The 20,970-nt window shown below is 44.3% G+C and overlaps 3 protein-coding genes across 3 annotated transcripts; 2 read left to right on the forward strand and 1 right to left on the reverse strand.

The window, feature by feature from the left end:
- Nucleotides 1-3: 3 nt before the first annotated feature.
- LOC108035401 (ADP-dependent glucokinase) lies at nt 4-8,190 on the reverse strand. The gene is made up of 6 exons (XM_017111020.3): nt 8,011-8,190; nt 2,126-2,457; nt 1,856-2,068; nt 1,533-1,697; nt 750-1,476; nt 4-690 (listed from the first exon to the last, which is right to left on the reverse strand). The coding sequence occupies exons 2-6, from the start codon at nt 2,266-2,268 to the stop codon at nt 439-441; spliced, it is 1,500 nt and encodes a 499-aa protein (XP_016966509.1). The 5' UTR covers nt 2,269-2,457; nt 8,011-8,190; the 3' UTR covers nt 4-438.
- Nucleotides 8,191-8,643: 453 nt separating this feature from the next.
- LOC108035644 (alpha-endosulfine) lies at nt 8,644-10,617 on the forward strand. Its single transcript, XM_017111349.3, has 3 exons — nt 8,644-8,966; nt 9,360-9,555; nt 10,035-10,617. The coding sequence occupies exons 2-3, from the start codon at nt 9,370-9,372 to the stop codon at nt 10,206-10,208; spliced, it is 360 nt and encodes a 119-aa protein (XP_016966838.1). The 5' UTR covers nt 8,644-8,966; nt 9,360-9,369; the 3' UTR covers nt 10,209-10,617.
- Nucleotides 10,618-11,360: 743 nt separating this feature from the next.
- Nucleotides 11,361-20,794, forward strand: LOC108035277 (PAX-interacting protein 1). The gene is made up of 8 exons (XM_044094869.2): nt 11,361-11,714; nt 12,578-15,295; nt 15,358-15,873; nt 15,963-16,589; nt 16,720-17,656; nt 17,728-19,041; nt 19,106-19,337; nt 19,403-20,794. Exons 1-8 carry the CDS (start codon nt 11,640-11,642, stop codon nt 20,004-20,006), a joined length of 7,023 nt encoding a protein of 2,340 aa, XP_043950804.1. The 5' UTR covers nt 11,361-11,639; the 3' UTR covers nt 20,007-20,794.
- The last annotated feature ends 176 nt before the right edge of the window (nt 20,795-20,970 follow it).

A 20,970-nucleotide genomic window follows, 5' to 3' on the forward strand; every position in this document is an offset into this window, starting at 1 on the left:
AAGTGCGCAAAACAAATTGTAATTAGGAATGGCTCAAATATGTCAAAACATACAATTAATGACTAACAAAACTTAGGACTAGGTGTCTTTCGTTTCCGAACATCGATGCTGTTGCATTAGGGATAATTTTGAACACAAGGAATTTACGTTGATGATGAGAGGACAGGAGCAAAGGTCTGCACTGTGCCTAAAACTCATCCGGATATGTGGTCTCATGGGAGTCGTTGTTTGCTTGCTGCTTTCGCTTGAGCATTTTCGTCAGATTTGTGTGAAGGTAACGCGTTTCTAAGGTCACTAAGGTGCTAAACATGCCGAGTCCATGTCCATCCAGCGGGGGAATGCTTCGGGGTTACGACCTGGCCTTCTATTCGAGTCTTGGATTGCAGGTTTCTAGTAAAGTACTATGCAGTCTTGCCGGTTCTATCGCCATCGTCGATCCTACAACTGTGCCGCCAATCCGGAGGCGGAGATGTTGTCGCCAGCTCCAGCTGTTTTTCTTGCCTCGCGGCACACCAGCACCGGGGCCACGCAAATCTCCACTTCAAGGCGTTGCTGCTTGCGACCGTACTCGATGTACTCCCGCCAGCAGGGCACGGGACTGGCTGCACCGATCCGCATCCGAGGAGCATTCGTCTGCGCCGAGGTGGCGAAACTATCGTCCAGAACCTGCAGCACTGCCTCCGGATTGACCTGCCAAATGATAAGTAATTTGAATGCAGCGCTAAATAAAATCAGGAAGCAGAACTCACAAACTGGGACTTGCAGACGTATCGGTGAGCAGTGAGAGCCGCCTTGGCCGCCGCAGCCCGGGTGTTCTTCCACTTGGAGTCCGCTGTGGTGAGGATAGCCTGGTAGGCCAAAGTGTGCACGTGGATCCGCGAAATACGACGCCGCCTGGGATCATTTCCGCTTCGGTCGCCGTAATCCTCGAGCAGACTGATGAAGACCTGCCGCATCTGGTCAAGGGTGTGGGCAATGCGGGGATTCCAGTCGGTGGCCAAGGTAGTCCGTCCGTATGCAAGCACCTGCTGCAGGTTGGACAGCTCCTGTTCGTTCATCCCCAGAGAGTCAACGTAGGGCAGCACAAATTGTTGTAGCTGCTGCAGTAGCTGCAACTCCACGTAGGAAGCCATCTCAAAGTGATTCAGCGTATCGGAGGGCTGACTAGTTAGTTGTCTTTTCACTTGCAACAGACGCGCCTCGCGCTCTCCCGGATTGAAGGTAAACATGTCCATCATCTGCAGTCCACTGACAACCAGCAGTTGTGGCTGATAGATCTTTAGAGCATCCGTTAGTTGCTCCACGGCCCTCAGATGCGGATTATTCCGGTCGTTGTGCAGAATGTATCGATTGGCCCGGGGCGCCACGTACGGACCCCAGGTGTCGCCAGCCTTGTACTCCAGAATAAGATGAATATCATCGTTTGGGATCTCGTCGCCAGCCAGACGAATCTCCTTCGGCAGCAGGGGTCGCAATCTGGATAAGATTTTGGAATGAGTTCGGAGGCATAAAGTTTAAAGATGGGTTAGTACTTCTTGGACATATGTGCTCCTAATAGAACTTCTGCGCCCTCCATGAAGAAGCGCACGGCCATCAGCGGAGCATTTCCACCCATGTACCACTGGATCCGGTTCTTATCCATTACCTTGGCGTAGCTCACAAGTTGTTTGAAGAGAGTTGTGTTTGCCATCACGCGTCTGGGGAAAGGTAAGGGAAAGATTGTTATATTAAAAGGAGTCTTATAGACTTTTTGCAAATTTGATCACTGAATAAAAGGTTAAGGATTTAGTTTCAAGTAAATTAATAAGGGGTTCGATTGAAAATTATTTTTAAATGGGAGTTTTGAGGCACTTACTCCGCTGCAGCTCCGTTCTGAAAGTAATAGGCAAAGGATTGCAGCAGCTCGTCCTCGTTGTTGACGATCTCGCGAGATCCTGTAGTGGCTGCCGGAATGCGACGGCTGTAGTAGCGCTCCAGAAACTCGGTGGCATTTATCTGCAGATCCGTGCAGGCTCCGTATCCGATGGCCACTTTCGGCGCCGGTTCCAAGGCAGGTCGCTTCAGAGACCTACAAAATCATAAATAGCTGTATAGATATATACATAAGGTATTGCACAGGTCTCACCCCTCGATGGCCAGGAGACCACTTAATAGGACAGTGGTCCTATTGAGCGTTTGCAGCGAGAGAAACGCCTGCCAAATGATGGAAACGAAGGCTGTGAGGACCGAGCAGCCGGTGACCCATCCCATGTATCGCAGGGCGGTCATTGTGGGCGTGGCTTGAGTGATAGCTCCTCCTTAGGTTGCCGTTCCCCAATCGTCGGTTCCCAGCAATTTTATCTGACTTTCTGCTGCTCGGCTACTCCAAAATTCTTTTTTTTTTTTAAATATTAAGTTACTTCCTTCCGTGAAGAGGGAAGAATTATTTGGCCGCCCCGTTGGAACGGGTTAACGCCACTGCCAATGTATGAAATTAAATTTCAAGAAAAACAAAATTTAATGGACAGCTATGTAAATATCGTGCAGTAGTTTCTGGTGATGTTATGATGACAATGAACGATGAGCGATGACGATGAACGATAAGCGATGAAAATGTTATCAATATGTGTGAGAAATTTTAATTTTGAGATTTTGTGAGTTGGTATAAGCGTGGATGGTGTTATAGTGTGTTAAATGAGCAGTGTGGAGTGTGTTGTATTAGATATTAATATTAGCAGCTCGAATGAAACTGGTAATCGATGTCCAATTTTCAATTGGTTCATTTCCAAGTAAACGATAGATATCGTTATATTTAAGTAGTGTTGGATAATTTTGTCTTGTTGGTGTATATTTTGAGCAATTTAACAAAATATGCGAAATGTCTTCATTAACGTTACACGAATCGCATAGGGCGTTATCGTAGACTTTCATTTTGGAAAGTGTGTATTTGTCAAAAGCATGTCCGCTTAAGATTCTGTTTAGAGTCTTCGTTTCTATACGGTTGAATAGGTGTTCTTTGTTTTTAAACCAAGGCTTGGAAGTGGTATATGGTGAGAGGAGAGAGTAACCCTTGTTACGCTCTAATGAGAACAGACTGTATTCACGCTCCCAGTCTTGTTTTATTTGCGCGAACATATGATTGATTGCGTCCTTAAGGGTCCATCTGACGGGTGCGAAAGAGCCGTTAATTTTAGCATTTTTAGCCGCTGTATCTGCGAGATCGTTTTCCCAAATATTGGAATGGCTTGGAATGTGGTGAAATTCTATGGATAGCAGGGTTGGGTTGTTTATGACTTTTTTCAGAATGCATTGAGAGATGCAGTTTTTGGAGTTCGTGTTCTTTATTGTCTGGATGGCACCAAGACTGTCAGTTAAAATTGCTATTTTGGAGAACTTTTTTGAAATACCGAAGTCAATGGCTTTTTCTAGGGCTGTGAGTTCAGCAGTCAGCGACGATAGTTTTTTGTCGGTGTAGAAACTTTTTATCGAATTGGAATTTAAGTGGACAAAGGCACCTCCTGTAAAATTTTCCGACACAGAACCATCCGTGAAGATGATTTCCATATTTTTTGAGGTTAAACTTCTTATTTTTTCTTTAAATAAAGAGAGAATTATAGTCTCGTTTGCCATTTTTTTATTTGTACAAGTACCTTTAAAGAAATTTGTGTCAACTGAAATCTTGCGTGTGGACAGAGAGTAAGGACAAATAGGAGCAATACTATCCAGGATATTTTTAAATTCAGCATAAATTCTACTGTAACTAGTATTTTTGGCTACAAAGGAGTTTGACAGAAGCGACGCAGATGGTAGTCCATGAGCGAACGTTTTGGCCAACTCCTTCGCTGTAGCGAATTTAATCCTATAAGCTGGAGGAAGTTCAGCTGCAAGATTATAAATAATATTAATTGGAGTCGATTTAATAAGTCCTAAGGCCTTTCTAAGGTGGAAATTAGCATGCTTATTTATATTGTTTTGTACTGATTTTGATATGTTTGAAAAAGAGGAGCAGGCGTATTCATATCTAGTTCTAATAAATGCTTTATAAAAGAGTAGTGACTTGCTTGGATGTACTCCGAAGCGGCAACCACTGAGCATTTGAATAAACATATTCGTTTGATTCGATTTAGAGATCGTTTTATTTACATGCTGAACAGACGAGTTGTTTGAACTTATGACTCTACCTAAATAATTTATACTATTTACATTTTTTAAAATAATATTATTGCACAAGATACTTAAAGGTTTTTTTCTTAGATTAAAATGAATGGTGGCTGATTTGTCTGGATTAAAAGTAAGATTATTAATATTGCACAGTTCCATAAACCTATTTACTTTTTGTTCTAATTTCTCTTCAGCCATCGAAAAGACTTTGTCATAACAGACTAGAAAGAAGTCGTCAGCGTACTGGAACAGAATACTGTCATGGTCATTACTTAAGCTGTGAAGCTCAGCTGTATATAAATTAAAGAGGATTGGACTCAGACAACTACCTTGACTAACTCCTTTGTTTACAGTTATCTCTGCAGTACCCATAGTGAGAACTCTTTTACTAAGGAAGTTTATAATGAAATAAATATGATTGTGGTCGAAACCCAAACTAACTAATTTGCTACCCAGAATAGGGATATTGACGGCATCAAAGGCTTTACTTAAGTCTAAAACCGCTGCGGTAACGTGGAAACCACGAGCTTTTAGGTTGGCTATGTTATTTATTACATCGTTGATGCATTGGGCAGTAGAATGGTTTTTTCTGAACGCATAGGATCTTGGTGGCAGAATTTTATTTTTATTAATGTACTCTTCCATCCGCAATTTAATCAAACCTTCTAAGCACTTAAAAGTCACACTTAGAAGGCAGATAGGTCTGTTGTTGGTAATAATTGAAGAGTCTAGATTTTTTTTGGGAACAGGTATAACCCTTATTTTCCGCCACTGATCTGGAATAAACCCATTGTCTAAAGTAATGTTTAGCAGGGATACCAGTTTTTCTATTTGACTTAAGGGTAGAGATAGAAGCATTCTGTATGAAATGTTGTCAAGACCCTTAGCCGAGTCTGGGTTACGAGAGTTAAGGAAGTCAAGAAGTTCACGCGCTGAGAAATTAGAGTTGGTATATCTATAAAGCAGATCAGGAGAAAAAGATACGTCAGGACACATCGCAGTGTTGGGAGCTGTGGCTATTTGATTGAGAAAATCTCTATGTTCTGAGTCAGATATTGCACTGTTTGACGGTTTAATTTGTTTAAAAAGTTTAAGATTTTTGATTTTGTTCCACATATCTTTCAGAGAAGAGGGGTTAGAAATGTCTTCTGCTAGCTTATTGAGGTTTTCTTTTCTCATTTTATAATAATAGTTGTTAAGTTTTTTATTACTGTTAATATAGGCAATAGCATCAGATTGTAGTTTGGATTTAAAATATTTTTGTCTGCACGCGTTTCTTAATCTAAACAATTTTTCACATACCTCGTCCCAATACTTTTTTGGAACATATCTATTGTTTGTATTTATTTTAATTGAATTATTACAGTGTATTGTTTGGGATAAGTTGGAAATGCTATCTAACGTTGTAATTTGAATTTTGGAAAAGTCTTTGATTATTTTATTATGGTTAAATTTAATAATATTAGTCGAAGCAGAAATTTGGTCTATTTCAATTAAGATTGGGAAATGATTGCTATTTGATATTTTAGAATTTATTGAGGACCAGTTAGAACAAAGATTGCTACTATTAATGAAAGTGAGATCGAGTGTTGAAGTATAGGATGGGTTATGGGAGTAAGTTGGAGAGCCGTTGTTAAGGCAAAAGAAACCGGAGTGTAAGAGGGAATTTTCTAAAATACCGCCTCTGACATCTTGAGTATTATTACCCCAAATGCTGGATTTGGCATTGAAGTCACCACCTATGACAGTTAGACCACTCGATTGAGCAGCAATAGTAAATAGATCATCGCAGCCTTGTTGAAAAGAATTAATGTCTGTGCTGGGAGCAGCATAGACACTGAAAATATTAATATTATTTCTTAGGTTAATTGTACGGATACCAATGACTTCTAAGCTAATATCACAGTTGATTTGTTTAAAGCGTATGTGTTTTTTTAAGTAAATTCCAACGCCTCCATAACCATCGTTACGCGGCTTACATACAAAATTATAATTTGCCAAGCTACACATGGAATTATTGGAAATCCATATCTCTGATAAAATTGCTATGTCTATGTTATTGTTTACTAAGAATAATTCTAGTAATTGTTTGTTATTATTAGCAGTTAAGCTCTGAATATTATACTGTAGGATTTTTATTGTCATTTAAATAATATAACTTTATGTTTTATTTTCAAATGAAAACAGATAGACAAATGAAAGAGAAAAGAAAAACGAATAAATAAAAAACAATTAATTTAACAGAAAAAAAAAAAAAAAAAAAAAAAAAAAATCAGAAAAATAAGTAAATAGATAAATAAATAAATAAAAAAGTTATTATTCAAAATTAAACAAGTTGATTAATTTTGAACAAATCAATTTTTGAGTTTGTAAGTGCTATTCTGTTTCTTAAATTCTCTAAAAAGTTTCTTGATTCAGGTACTAAATTGGTTGTTTCGTTGACTAGAAATGAGGATATTTCAGAAGCTAATTGATTTAAGCTATTCTCCGCAGCTTCAAGAGCTGGATTGTCTAAAAAAGGTTGACTAGAGGGTGAGGAACTAGGTGGATTAGAATGAATGAGAGAAAACTTTTCGTTTGGAGTGTACTCATGTTCATAAAGAGCAGCTTTCCAGCTGATCATAGTGTCGCGTGAATTTTTATCTTCGTTTTTCTTGTTAAGAGAGTTCTTAACAACCTTATTAAAAGGGTTTTGTGCAAATATTTGTTGGGTAGCTATTTTGGTATTATTTTGTAACACTGGATTGGCAGATTTTCTTTGCCATGTTGGCTGGGGGAAGTGGGTTAAGTCGTTGGTGTCGACTTCATCTAAAATTTGGAAGAGAGAGGGGTACCTAATCTTCGTTTCATTTCGTGATAAATTCTCAATAGTCATACATTTCTGGATAGCGTACGCTCTCTTACGAGCAGGGCACTCAAGAGAGGTGGCTGGGTGATTTTGTTTGCAGTTGGCACAAACGAGTTGATTACATTGTTGTTCTCTTGAATGCGAAAGAGAACATTTACTGCATTTTTGTTCAGTTTGTTTACAATGCTGAGCAAAGTGATTAAATCTAAAACAACGAAAACATTGACTAAAAGGAACATATGGACTAACATTAATTTTGGTGTACAGGAAGACAATCTCGTTGGGAATTTGAGTACCTTTAAAAAGAATCTTAACCCTAGGAGTGTTAATAAAAATATCTTTATTGTCTCGGTCCTTAGTCTTCACACGAATTATTTCTTGAATAGGTACTGGAGAAGAAATGTACTCCTTAAGTTCAGAGTCGGAAAATTTTGTCGGAATATTAAAAATAATACCCATTTTAAAAATGAAATGCTTAAGAATTTTAGGTTCGTAACCATTACTTTTAAGATTTGAGGACAGGATGCTATTAGCTGCCGTTGCTGACTTGCACTCAGCCTTGCAGCGCCCATAACCAATCTTATTTACTGAAATTATATCTTTAATATTTAATTTTAGCAGGACAGCATTTAGTTCAAGAGGATTTATAGGAACTCTTCTAGGTCGGTTTTCGCCATTGGTTTCACCAATTTTGTCTATGTAGACCACAAAGGGTCCCTTGTGAGCGCTGCTGTACGAGTATCCGTTGTTTTCCAAATTTCCACTTTCTCTCTTCTCTTCTTTGCTAGCAGGATCCGTTATAGCTTTACCACTTACTTGGCTGGTTGGACTCGGATGACTTACAGGGTCAATGACTTCTTTCATCACAACTTCTTCGCTTTCCGATTCTACTAAATTGTTATCCGTAGGTTTTTTCTTTTTATTTAAGGGCGATAATTTCGGCCTTTTAACGTTGCTCAGCTCCGAATAAGGGTTTTTACCCTTGGCCTCGGAGGAGGCCATTTTTCTTGGAGTAACTTTACCCGTAATTGATTGTTTATTTAACCAATAACAACAGACAAATATTTATAAAAGGTATTAAACGTATATATTACGTTATATTTTTGTTTTGAAAAAAAACAGAATAAGTAAAAATCGGTATCACACACTGCTCAAACACCTCCGTTGCATGCAACAGTCAGCACGCGAGGCTCCAAAATTCTTATCAGCCGGAATATCGCCCTTTTTCCTTTGAAGCCAGCGATGACACTATCTACGGGATTTCACCGATACCGATAGTATCGAGCTTGATTACCAACGGAATTTCTTTTTTAAACTACGCCACTAACTGATTATTAAATTGGATTTTTCTTTGCGTGCGGGGTGCTATACAAAAAATATCAGCGTTATGACCAATTCGTTGTGACAAAATTCTTACCTACCCCATAATAAATTTTACAGAATTTCAGAGCAAGTGATTACTGGGTTCCCATGTACACATTTAGATATAAAGTCGGCTATACAAGGTCTTTTATTCTCAGTGTTACAGAAATCTCTGTCAACCAAAAATCTGATCTTTTTATTATTTTACCAAATCTGTTTATTCGAAGTCAAGCTTAACGGCCACTCCGCGTTATCGCTTGCCATCGAAACCGGCAGCCCGATAGTGTTACGCAAAACCTATCGATACTATCGCGAGAGTGCACCCATCTCTATCATCTCCCAGCAGCGCGTCTGTAATGTGTTAATATAATTTTACTTTTGAATCGCCTTGCCTTGAGACTTTCAGCCTCACTCGACAAATAAAATTCGTGCAACTTAGCAGCCCGATTTAGCCGAACAGCGAGCATTTCCCGCAATTGGTTGCGTTGCGAACAGCAGTGAGGTCCGCTAATTGGCAAAACCGATTCGATTCCAGGGAAGGAGGCGCATAAGCAGGAGGGTGAAGAACAAAAGGAGAAGGAAAACAACAGTTAATCGTCAAATTTTACAGGAAAAGGTGAGCAACTACGCCTTGCACACACACACGCCCGCAGGCACGGGCATCCGCATCAACACACACATTGGCCTTATCGCCTGCGTATGGGTGCATATAAAAAATTAAAACAATATTTGCACATCCGATTATTACTATAATATTTCGCGTCCATATATTTAACAAGTGTGCGAGCGCCTGCCCTGGATTTGTGAGTCAGTGTGTGTGCGAGCGAGCTTCGCGTGTGTGTGTGATGAAATGCAATTTTATCTTGGCATTTTGCGCGCCTCCGAAATTCGTTGCCCCTGTGATTCCTCCCCATTTTCCCCCGCTCACCTCCCATTTTCCATGTCGCCATTTTCGCACCACGGCCAATCTCAATCCAATCCAATCTCTGACTTGCCTTTGTCCCACCAGGCGGTCCACGATGAGCTCAGCGGAGGAAAACAGCAACAGCCCGGCCACCACGCCCCAGGACAACGAGGCCGCCGAGCAGGCCAACCTCACGGATCTCGAGAAGATCGAGGAGGAGAAGCTCAAGTCCAAGTATCCCAGCGGGATGCGCGTGCCTGGCGGACACTCGGCCTTCCTCCAGAAAAGGCTGCAGAAGGGGGTGAGTGTTGGGGATAACTTAGTGTCATAAAACCCATAGTAAAAGTATAGTTTTTAATGAGTTTGACCAAGTAAAGTTCTATATCAGTAGTTAGCATGTTGTTGACGGTTGGTAAGTTTAGGTCTTCAAAACAAAACCCAAAGGCCAAGCCAATTAAAAGCATTTAAATCGATGGTGTCATAGACTATCATCCCATACCCTCGTATTTCAAGCGAAAGTCGATTAAAGATCACTAGGAACTTGGCATCAAAAGGTATTACTTCCAAAAACTTTAGCTTTTGTTATTCTTTGGGTAAACTTTTGTGTTTTAGGAACGCATAAGTCCGTTTCCATACCATTACCTAGCCTCACATTGAAAAAATCAATAAATAAGTAGTGTTAATTTTATTAGCTTAGACACTTACAAAACGATGACGTAAACATCTCGCTAGCCGCACTCTAATATGTTACTATTAATTATTATTAATTCCTCCACGCAGCAAAAGTTCTTCGACTCGGGAGACTACCAGATGGCCAAGCAGAAGGGTGGCGGCGTCAAGCAGGTCTTTGCCAACAAGGTTACCACCGGGGAGGCCATTCCCACGCCCGAAACCGTGCCGGCGCGCAAGACTTCGATCATCCAACCCTGTAACAAGTTCCCCGCGACGAGCTAATTCACTCACCTCTCACCATCTACTGTAGCCACAACCTCCTCAACTGCATCCTGTCCCCGTTCTCCCACTTCAAATGCTCTGTACGCCTAATTTTAAAGATTACCCTAATGCTAAGATGGCTGCTGCTGGTTTGTGCAGGCATTTCGCGAAAAGTTTAAACTGAATATGTAGCTACCCGTTCCGTGTTACCCCGAAAACTGTAAGCGCCAGCCTCAAACGCTCTGGCCAATCTCAAGATCCATCTCTCAGGCCGGGGAAGCGATGATGGCGAGCCGAGCAGCGCGAAACCTATCTGCAAAAGTTATATATATCTCTATCTCTGTAACATTAACATAACTTACCCTGATCGTACGTAGCTGTAAGTATTACGAGCATAATAAATTTAAGTTTGGAGCCAGCCACACCGACACACGGTTCTCGTACATTACTGGGATTCCCTCAACTTCTTATAATTTAAAGAAGTTCCGAAGAAGGTGTTCCATTTTGCATGGGAAACATTTCAATTACATAGAGCACCCAATCATAAGCAGTTGAAGGGATTTCTCGAAATAAAATAGGTCGCTGCTGCTTGCAGAAATAAACATTTTTAATGCGAAAGCCAAACTGTCGAGTTGAAAGCAATTTGTAAATCAAGCGGAGCTAAAATAAATGTATGTACGTACTACTTAAAAATGTGATGATTTCCTGGGGCGCTAACCTAACAACTGAATCGGAAGATGTGCCGGGCAAATGTTTACTTAAGTGATAAGTGCCTGGGTGGCAATGCGCCTAATTAGTTTGAAAACATTCGGATGAGGGAATTTGTTGTTCAAATTGACGGCTAACAGATCAAGATTGCCAGAATAATAGGTCAGTTGTAAGTTTTATTCTTTTACTACTACTCTTTTGCAATGTCATGACCTATAAGATGTGTCCGAATTAAAAAGATAAGGTTGTTATAAAGATACAAACTGATTCTATTTTTTTTTTACTAATTTGTGTTTTAGGGAAATAAAACCATTTTAGCCCACTGTGAGACTTAGCCAAGGCTCGCAGCCAGAACCATACCCAAGTTCTCAACCAATTGTTGGCCAAACAATCGATTGTTGCATGCATTCATCGATTCTGTCCAAGTCTAAAATTATCGATAGTTTGTAACAAACATCGATTTTGGTTCCAGCTCTAGACGAAAGGCACAGCGGTGATAAAAAGGAAAAATTGAAGTTTAAGTGCAATTTTGCAGTTTTCAAATGCATCTGGAATGCACTTCGCCATAAGCCCCGCACCGACTACCGTTTTTCGAACTGCGCGAGCGGGTAAAGCCGGCGCCAAGACGAGAAACCACGCTGAAATGTAGATGCCCACGAGCAGCCGCCGCAGCAGCAATAACAAAAGCAAAAGTGAAATTAGCGCCGCCAGAGAAGTGGAAGTGGCCAGGCGAACGGCGGCGCCATGGAGAACCTTAAGATAAGCGAGAAATTGTTCGAGGATGTGGTCTACTTTGTGCTGGGAAACCTGGACGAAGAGGTAAATCTGCCAAACGAATCCTCCGCTGTTGCTGTACTTGCATTGTGCGTATGTGTGTGTGTGTGTGTGAGTGTGCGTGCGTCCGTGCCCGTCCGCACAGGGTGGCTCGGAGCGCGGGCGGACAGGGTGACCCGGGCAGCAGGTCGAATGCGCGCCATAATGTTGCCGGCAAATTGCCGACCGTGTGTGTGTGTGCTCGAGGTTGTGTTGGTGCGAAATCAACTGATTTTGTTTTGGTTTTCCACTGCGAATGAAAATATGTGTTTTTAAAACTCTTAAATGGAAATATTTAAGATTTAGATGCTTACAGTGTCAGATAAGACATATAGAAAACCAGCAAAAACTTTTAAAATATATTTCCTACATACACAGCTTAAAAATCGTTCAGATCTCATGTTATGATAGTATATTTTTTGATACCCACTGTTAAATGGGGTCAGAATCAAAAGTTCTATTATTATTAATCAAAATAATTTCATTTTAAGATGTAGTAGGCCCTAAATGTTATTAAGATTTCCTTTAAAATAGTTTTAAATTGTCATGGATACCAGTTAGAATTATGTCCACTTAAAATCATTGTCATCTTAATGATTTAAATATTGTCGCCTTATTTTTTTATTTAATTGATTGAAGATTACGCCACTTGGACTACAATAAAATTGTGATTAAAGGCAACTGTACGTATAGGTGATTATATTATTTAAGCTTATGCAAAAAGCCACTAAATAAGAGACAGAAATAAATAAATTATAAGTAACTAAGAGAGTATGCCAAAAAATAGTAAATTTAAGTATACATTAAATTTAAATAATTATAACTTTTATCTGCAACATAAAATTAAAACTTTTACTCATTCCCTGCAGATCGAGCGCTTTCTCAAAAGCGGTGGCGCCCAAAGGAAGCTGTTCCTATCGGATCAGATCACGCATATGATATGCGCCACCAACTACAACGAGGAGGAGTTGAGCTTGAACCTAGACCTGTACAGTGCAATTCCCGTGACGGAGCAATGGATCGTGCACAGCGCCAAACTGGGCCGAAAGGCCTCGACGCAAGCCTTCGATCCGAGTCCCAATCAGCTGCGACTTATGCGTGGCATTCGTGTGGCCATCACCAATGTGGTGGCCGGCGATCGGAGGCGGCTCTACGCCATGCTGACCTACCACGGTGCCGTTGTGACGCACAGCTTCGGGGCCACCAACACGCATCTGGTATGCGGGGCTGCCAACGGTGGCATCTACAACAAGGCGCTGGCGCTGCCCAAGAATGCCATCATCATAGTCACGCCCGACTGGGTGACGGACAGCCTCAAGTACAAGAACTGCATGCCGGTGGAGGCGTATCATCCGAGACTACTGAAGCCCATTGAAAAGCAGAGGACGCAGAAGCAGCAGGCCTCGCAACAGCAGCAGATCCAGCAACAACAGTTGCAACACCAACAGCAGCTGCAGCAGCAACAACAGCAGCAGCAACAGCAGCAACAACAACAACAGCAGCAGCAAAAACAACAGCAACAACAACAACAACAGCAGCAGCAGCAGCAACAGCAGGTGCAGCAACAACAACAGCAACAACAGATCATTCAGCAGCAGACCACTGCCTCAGCTACATCCACTCTGTCGGACATCCTCGGCTTTAGCGAGGACAGCGCCGCTGCCAAGAGTATCGCCAGCATCAAGTCCCAGTTACAAGCCTCAGCCGAACAAATCCAGCAGCAACAACTGCCCGTGCCCGCCCAGCAGCAGGTGGTCTTCGTGCGCCCTCAGCCACAGTCACAAGCCCAGCAGCCAGCTCAGCAGTCGCCCCACCAGTTGCAACAAGGAGTTGTCCAAGCATCTGGACCAACACCACATCCGCAGCATCAGCAGCAGTTAATCATTCAACAGCAGAAGATTATCCCCGCCAATCTGCAGCAGCATCCACCAAATCAGCAGCAGATCAAAAACATTATACAGCAGAGGCAATTGAAGAACACGCAGCAGCAGTCTCAGCAACAGCAGCAAATTCAAATGATTCAGCAGCAACAACAGCAGCAGCAGCAGCAACAACAGCAGCAGCAGCAGCAACAACAGCAGCAGCAGCAGCAACAACAGCAGCAACAACAGCAGCAGCAACAACAGCAGCAGCAGCAACAACAGCTGCAACAACAACAACAGTTGCAGCAGCAGCAACAACAGCAGCAGCAGCTCATGCAACCGGAGCAACCGCAGCACCCCCAGCAACTTGCTCAGCAGCACCCCCAGCAACTTCCACAGCAGCAGCACCCACAACAACATCCACAGCAGCACCCCCAGCAGATTCAGCAACAGCAGTCACCCAGAATGCCAACAACTCCAACGGGTCGACAGACACCACGCACACCGTCCACAACGCCACAGCCCGTGCAATCTCCGCAGAACCACCAGCAGATAGTGCAGCAGCAACAGGTGGTCCAGCAACAAGTGGGCCAGCAGCAAACGATAGTGCAACAGCAGCAGATAATTCAGCAGCAGGTTGTTCAGCAACAGCAACCACAACAACCGCAACAACAATCTGTACCCGTCTCGCCGCAAATCATACACCAACATCTAATGCGACAGCAACAAATATTGAATCAGAATCAAATGCAACTGCAGCAAATCGTTCAAAGTGGTCAGGCGCTGACCCCCCAACAGCAACAACAGCAGAGAAACATTCAGCAGCAGCTACAACAAGTGATGCAGCAGCAACAACAATTGCAGATGCAAATGCAGCAGCAACAACAGCAACAGAATCTGCAGCAACAACAGTCGCCAAGGATGATGCAAAACCGTTCACCGGTAATGCCACCAAGTACGCCCTCCCCATCGTTGCAGCAGCAACAGCACCATGCTACTAGTAACATGTTGCCACCGCAATCCCCCCGCCAGCTGCAATCACCGGCTCCACAGATGACCCCGCCACCTCCACCATCGCCGCAGAGCGCTCAGCAACACCACTTGCGCCAGCAGCAACAACAAATGCAACAGAATCGCCAGCAACACATGATGGGTTCGCCGCAGCAGCCACAGCCGCCCCCAATGATGTCCCCGCAACAGCAACAGCAAATGCAACCCTTTCAGCAGCCCGTCCATCAACAGCAGCGCATGCAATTGCAGCAGCAACAACAACTGGCCCAGCAACAACAGCAGCAACAGCAACAGAGTCCACAGCACATATCTCCACAGTCACCCCAAATTTCGCAAACTCCTCCAATGCAGGCCAAGCTGCATCAGCACCAAGCCTTACCCGGACATACCGCCCAGCCACAGCAGTCCTTCTCGCAACAGAAGCCCATCGACCCAACGGATCCTGTTCAGGTGGCTCAAGTGCTCAGCCGTTCTGCATTGAGCAGCAACCAGGACTCGTTGATAATGAGGCAACAACAATTAAAGCAACAACAGCAATTGCAACAGCAACAACAAATGGCACCGCAGCCACAGCAGCAGAATATTGCACAGCAACCGCAACAGCAGCAGCAGCAACCACAACAGCAGCATACTCCGTCACCAAGACAATCTCCACTGCAACAACAACCTACCACGCCGAACTTGCAGCAGCAGCCACAACAACAAAACCCTCAGGTAAATTCTGCATTATTAATGAAATCCATAAAATACAAAAATTAATATCTTTTTTGTTTTAGCAAATTCAACAACAACAACAACAGCAGCAGCAAGTGCTCACACAGCAACAACCTCAGACTGGTCAACAGCAACAGGTTATCACCCAGCGACACGTGATCAACACATCCACAGCCCAAGGACAACAAATCATTCAAAGCCATATGTCTTTGGCTCTGCAAAAGCAGCAGCAGATGTTGCAGGTGCAACAGCAGACTCAGCAGCAACAACAACAACAGCTACCTCAAGTGCAGCAGCTTCCCTCGGGTCAGCCGCAGCAGCAGATTCCCCAGCAGCAGCTTGTTCAGCAACAACTTCCACAGCAGCAACTTCCGCAGCAGCACGCGCAACAGCAACAAGTACAATTCACACAGCAGCAGCAAATCGCCCTTGGAGCTGGTGGTCAAGTGCGAATAATTCAGCAAACGATTCAACGTCCGCCAACCAACGTGCAACAACAGCAACAGGTTCCACAACAGCAGCAACAGATTATTGGCCAATTTGCACAGCAACAGCAACTGCAGCAACAACCTCAACAAGTATGCCTACTTAAATCTTCTATTTATATTAATTTTTGTTTCTATTTCTATAACGTTAACTATTTTTCTTTTAATCTCATCCATCTCAGCAACAAATACTTGGTGTTCAGCAGCCACAACAGCAGCCGCAGCAACAAAAAACATTTATTATCAGTCAGCAGCACTTCAATCAGCTCAGCGCGCAGCAGCAACAGCAAATTCTGGCTCAAAATCCGCAAAGCCAAAACGTTTACGTTGTCAATCAGACGCAACAGCAACTTGTGCAGCAGCAGCAACAAATGTTGCAGCAACAGCAACAGATTATACCACAGCAGCAACAACAGCAAAGGATGCAAATGCAGCAGCAACCGCAGCAGATTGTTGTGAACCAGCAAATTCTTAGCGATCCGCAGCGCTTGCAGTATCTACAGCAACAGCAGTTGATGCAAAAACAACAGCAACAGCAGCAGCAACAACAACAGCAGCTTGTGGGGCAGCAGCAGCAGCAAATCCTTATACAACAACAGCAAGCTCCGCAACAGCAGCAGATATTGCAACAAAAGCTTTCCAACGATCCCCAACAGCAGCAGCAAATAATGCAGCTTATTACGCACCAACAACTACCGCAGCGCACGCCGCCCCCGCAGCAACAGCAGCAACAACAACAGCAACAGTTACTGCTCCAGCAACAACAGCAATCTCCGCAACACCATCAGCAACAGCATTGGTCGCCCCAAGTGAGTGGAAAATAAAAACTCATAAATTTTGTTGTTTATAAAAGTATTCCTATGAACATTTTTAAAATTAATTTTAGTTGTTGATTGTTTCATTAAATTTCCACAAATGTTTATGCCTCATTTCTTTCAGAGCCCTGCTGGCCAAGTTGCGCCCAGCACTCCCGGAACACCAACCAGCGTGGGGATGCAGTCGCCGTTGCCCTTGTCCGGCGGACAAACTACACCACAGCCACAGACTCAGCAACAATTTGTTCCACGTGGCTTGCGCCCCCAAACCTCTTGGCCCGGCCAGCCACAGCAACAGCCTCAACCTCCTCAGCAACAGCAACAGATAGTGCTGCCGCCACCTCAACAACAACAACCGCAGCAGGTTGGCCAGCAACAACACCTGGTATTACAGCAGCCACAGCAACAGAAAATAGTGTTGGATGAGAAGACGCACTCGCACCTCATGTCGCTGGATGCTCACAAGAGAGCAGAATACCTTGCCAAGTTAAATCCGCAAAATAAACCAAGGGTAATGCTTCGGCAGCAGGTTGCCTACCAGGCGCGACCCGGGGCACCGAACAGCATAGTCGCCACTCGACCCACAGGACCAGTTCCGCCCGGTCACATTATTGTCCAACATCAAATGCCGCCCGGATTAACACAGCAGCAGCAGGTGATCTGGCTGCAGCAGCAGCAAGGCAAGCGACAGGTTGTGGTACGCGCCGGAACCCCTGGTCTGAGTCCGATTCAGCAACAGCAGGGAGTGGGCGCACCGCAACAGCAGCAGTCGCCGCAGCAGCAGGCCTTCAACCCCAATGATCCTAACCAGCAAATGCTCATGCAGCGCCAACAGTTGCGAGTCCAGCAGATTCCCATCCAGCAGCAGGGTCCGCAGCAGCTGGGCAAGCAGACGGTGCAGCTGATGACTGCACCCAACGGGCAGCTGATTGAGCAGCAGACAATTGTGCAACAGCCGCAGCAACAGTCCACCCCGGGCACGCCCACCACTCCAGGGGCTGGTGGTGTTCTTGCCGGAAATCCCAACATAATGACACAAACCCTGGTCATGACATCAACAAGTGAGTTCAATATATTAGATAGAATCCCAAAATGTTTACTTCTCGTGTACTAACCCGCTCCCTTTACCCAGCTCCCGACGGACAGCCACAACAAACGCCGCAGCAAATGAACCTGAAAACCAAGACGGCCTTGGCCAATATGTTGAGCAATCGGTTGGGAAACAATGGAGCCCAGACACCGCAGCAGCAACTAATTCAACTGGCCGATGGGCAGCCTCAACAGCAGCCGCAGCAACAGCAGATAGTGCAGCAGGTGGTGGTGACCGGTGCCATTCAGCAACAGCAACAACAGCTGCTACTACAACAACAACAGCAGCAGCAACAACAAATGGTTGTGCAACAGCAACTGGCACCGCAGCAGCACGTCGAGCCACCGTCGGCAGCTGGTGCCCTTAGAATGATGGGTCAGCAGCACAGCGCTTCTGCCGGGGTGCCTGGACCTCCCCGCACGCAGCAGGAGTTGCTCATCCTGCAGCAGCAACAACAACAGCAGCAGCAGCAACTGCTCCAGCAACAGCAAATGCGACGAGTTGTTACCCTGCCGCAACAGCAGCAGGCACCGCAGCAGCATCTGGTGCAGCAGCAGATAGTTGTGGCTCCGCCTCAGTCGCCGCAACAGCAGCAACAGATGGCCGTGGGTGTGGGCGTCGGTGTCCCAGTGCAGCGGACCCCTCATGGGTACATTCAGGCCCGTCCCGGTCAGCCGCCGATACCGATGCCGCAGTTTTACGGTCACAATCCGAACCTAAAGCTGCCGGCTGATCTCTTCCTGGTCGGCTGCACGTTCTTCATTGTGGAATACGACGAAACAGACGGCGATGAGCTACCCATCTGGCTGGATACGATCAGGCAGTTTGGTGGCGACATCGAACGAGTCTACTGCCCCCGGGTGACCCACGTTATTTGTCGAACTCAGCGGCATGGGGTGGTGATGCAGGCGTTACGGGATGCCAAGCGCTGTGTCACAGCCTACTGGCTGAGTGATATTTGCCTGAAGCGGCAACTGATGCCTCCGTGGCAACCGCTTCACTTGCCCTTCCCCAGCCAGTTTGGCTATCGCAAGCCGTTGGAACGCTACATAATCACCTCTGAGGGATTCGAAGGCGAGGAGGTGGTCCGGCTGCAGCAGATGGCCGAGGAGTGCGGAGCCATCTACACCTCCTATCTGTCCAAAGTGAACACGGTTGTGGTGTGCAAGCAGCTCGAGGGCAACAAGTTCAATGCGGCCAAGGAGTGGAACATCCCGATGGTCAACGCTCTTTGGCTGAGCGACGTCTGCATCGGCAACCTTAGTGGTCTCTCGCAATATGAAAATCCCAAGTACCAGCAGTACAATCTGGTCGCTCCCTTCCGCATCGAATGCAATTTGGTGGCCCATCTGCTAAGTACGTATTAATTTAATTGCAACCTTGTTGTATTGTAAGCTTATTGGTTTTTTTCTTGTTATAGCTGCTTGGAAGGCGCCTATTAATCTCACGCAGGAGGCGCACGAGCGGGTCAAGCGTCATCTGTCCGACCCCTACGGCAACGAGCACAAACTTAAGCGTCAGAAGATGAACTCATTCCAGCAGGAGCAGCTGCCAGAGCAAATTGTGTGCGTGGAATATCCCACAACCACCAAGCCACCCAAGGTTATTTTCTCCCAGGTCGCAGATGCCGAAGCGCTTAAAAAGGCAGTGCTGTAAGTATAACAAACATTTTAGGATTTTCGGTAGATTTAATAACTAAATTATCTTTGTCTTTTAGGATATTGGGTGGAATTGTGGTGGACAGCCCCGCAGATGCCACTCACCTGGTCATGACACGCGAGAGTCGTACCTGCAAACTGATTCAGGCTTGCTGCCATGTAGACTATGTGCTCAAGTCCAGCTGGATTGCGGACAGTGCCAAAGCTGGGAAATTTGTACCTACCGATTCATACCGCATTCAGCACATACCGGTGGACGAGAATCTGCAGTTCAACCTGAACACCGTTCTGTGCGCACCCACTCGGTCCACGCTGTTTGCGGGAAAATACTTCTACGTGACGCCGGACGTTTTCCCAGCACGCGAGGAAATCATCCGAATGATTGAATCGTCTGGGGGCAAAGTGGAGGCAAAGCGGAGAAGTGGCGCAGCTGTGGCGGAGACACACGTTCAGGCGCCCGACTCCTACTTCATCGTGACCTGTCCCACAGACATGCATCTCTGCGCCGATCTCACGCGTCACGGCAACCCGAAGTGCCACATTGTGTCCACGGAGTTCGTCATGAGCTCGATACTCAGGCAGCAGCTGGAGATTGAGCCCAACCTGATACCCTACTTGTATAACAACAACAACATCAATAGCTGCAACAGTAACAAGTCCTAGCGCCGAGTCTTCTGGTTATTGTAGACCTGCGAAAGGGTCTCAGACTTGCTTTATAGTCACAAATGAATTTATGCGAGCTGTTCTATGAGTACGTAAGAGTATCGATCGATCGATAATGTAGCCTGCAACTTCTTATGATGTACCAACACGAAACTAGTCCACAGAATTCGTCAATTCATAAAGGCTTTGCCAGAGCCATAGAGTTTTAGGGTCTTGGGCACATAGGCATATCGGTCATAGTAAAACGCATGAAAATGCATCTCTCGATTGTAAGATAATTAAGTTTCGTCTAATTTTTCCCTTTCTTTGCTTTGTAAATATTTTTAAGAGAATTACCTTCTCGCTTATAACATGCTAATAAATAGATTATATATCCAAATAGTTTTAATTTTACTTTACTTCTTAATGACTCCATCTTATTCGTTTTTTGGCAACTTTTTGACGGCCCTTATCGTAATTTTATTTGTTTAAGACTCGACCGATATGTGTAGAAATATATAATGTAGCGTGTAACAAAGAACTACCTTAATTAGAGTTAGGATGAAAGATGCATACAATCATTTTATATAATTCTATAGGTTCAGGAACCATTAGCTGTAGGAAGTCACACAAATATACACACATATTTCCTAGAGTATACGAAACGTTTCACAGAAATTGATATTGTCGGCTATTAGTATGTTAAGTACTTTTCTAATAGGTAAAGCCAATATTTTCCGAATTAATATTAATACTAGTTAGGCATTGTACGAAATGTATGAAAAATAAAATGATAAGTTAAAATCCAACATTATGTGTACGAATTTCTTCTTTAAAGGATGTTTTGAAATTTCCCTCTATGTTACAGTGATTTTCCCAAGAATATGAAAGATGCATTTTTGACATCACAATAAAAAATTAAAATAAAATTAAACATCGACTCACTTTTCCATTTCACTTTGCTTCTGAGAAATTTCCATTCCAA

Source organism: Drosophila biarmipes, chromosome 3L, assembly GCF_025231255.1.
Source record: "Drosophila biarmipes strain raj3 chromosome 3L, RU_DBia_V1.1, whole genome shotgun sequence".
NCBI lineage: Eukaryota > Metazoa > Arthropoda > Insecta > Diptera > Drosophilidae > Drosophila > Drosophila biarmipes.

Bases quoted from the DNA above. Each gene is read 5' to 3' on its own strand.
- LOC108035644 (XM_017111349.3), top strand. From the start codon at position 9,370: ATGAGCTCAGCGGAGGAAAACAGCAACAGCCCGGCCACCACGCCCCAG. The intron at 9,556-10,034 runs GTGAGTGTTGGG...TCCTCCACGCAG, and splicing joins AGAAAAGGCTGCAGAAGGGG to CAAAAGTTCTTCGACTCGGG.
- LOC108035401 (XM_017111020.3), bottom strand. From the start codon at position 2,268: ATGACCGCCCTGCGATACATGGGATGGGTCACCGGCTGCTCGGTCCTC. The intron at 2,069-2,125 runs GTGAGACCTGTG...ATGATTTTGTAG, and splicing joins GGTCTCCTGGCCATCGAGGG to GTCTCTGAAGCGACCTGCCT. The intron at 1,477-1,532 runs GTACTAACCCAT...AATCTTATCCAG, and splicing joins GGAGCACATATGTCCAAGAA to ATTGCGACCCCTGCTGCCGA.
- LOC108035277 (XM_044094869.2), top strand. From the start codon at position 11,640: ATGGAGAACCTTAAGATAAGCGAGAAATTGTTCGAGGATGTGGTCTAC. The intron at 15,296-15,357 runs GTAAATTCTGCA...TTTTTGTTTTAG, and splicing joins CACAACAACAAAACCCTCAG to CAAATTCAACAACAACAACA. The intron at 17,657-17,727 runs GTGAGTTCAATA...CCCTTTACCCAG, and splicing joins CCTGGTCATGACATCAACAA to CTCCCGACGGACAGCCACAA.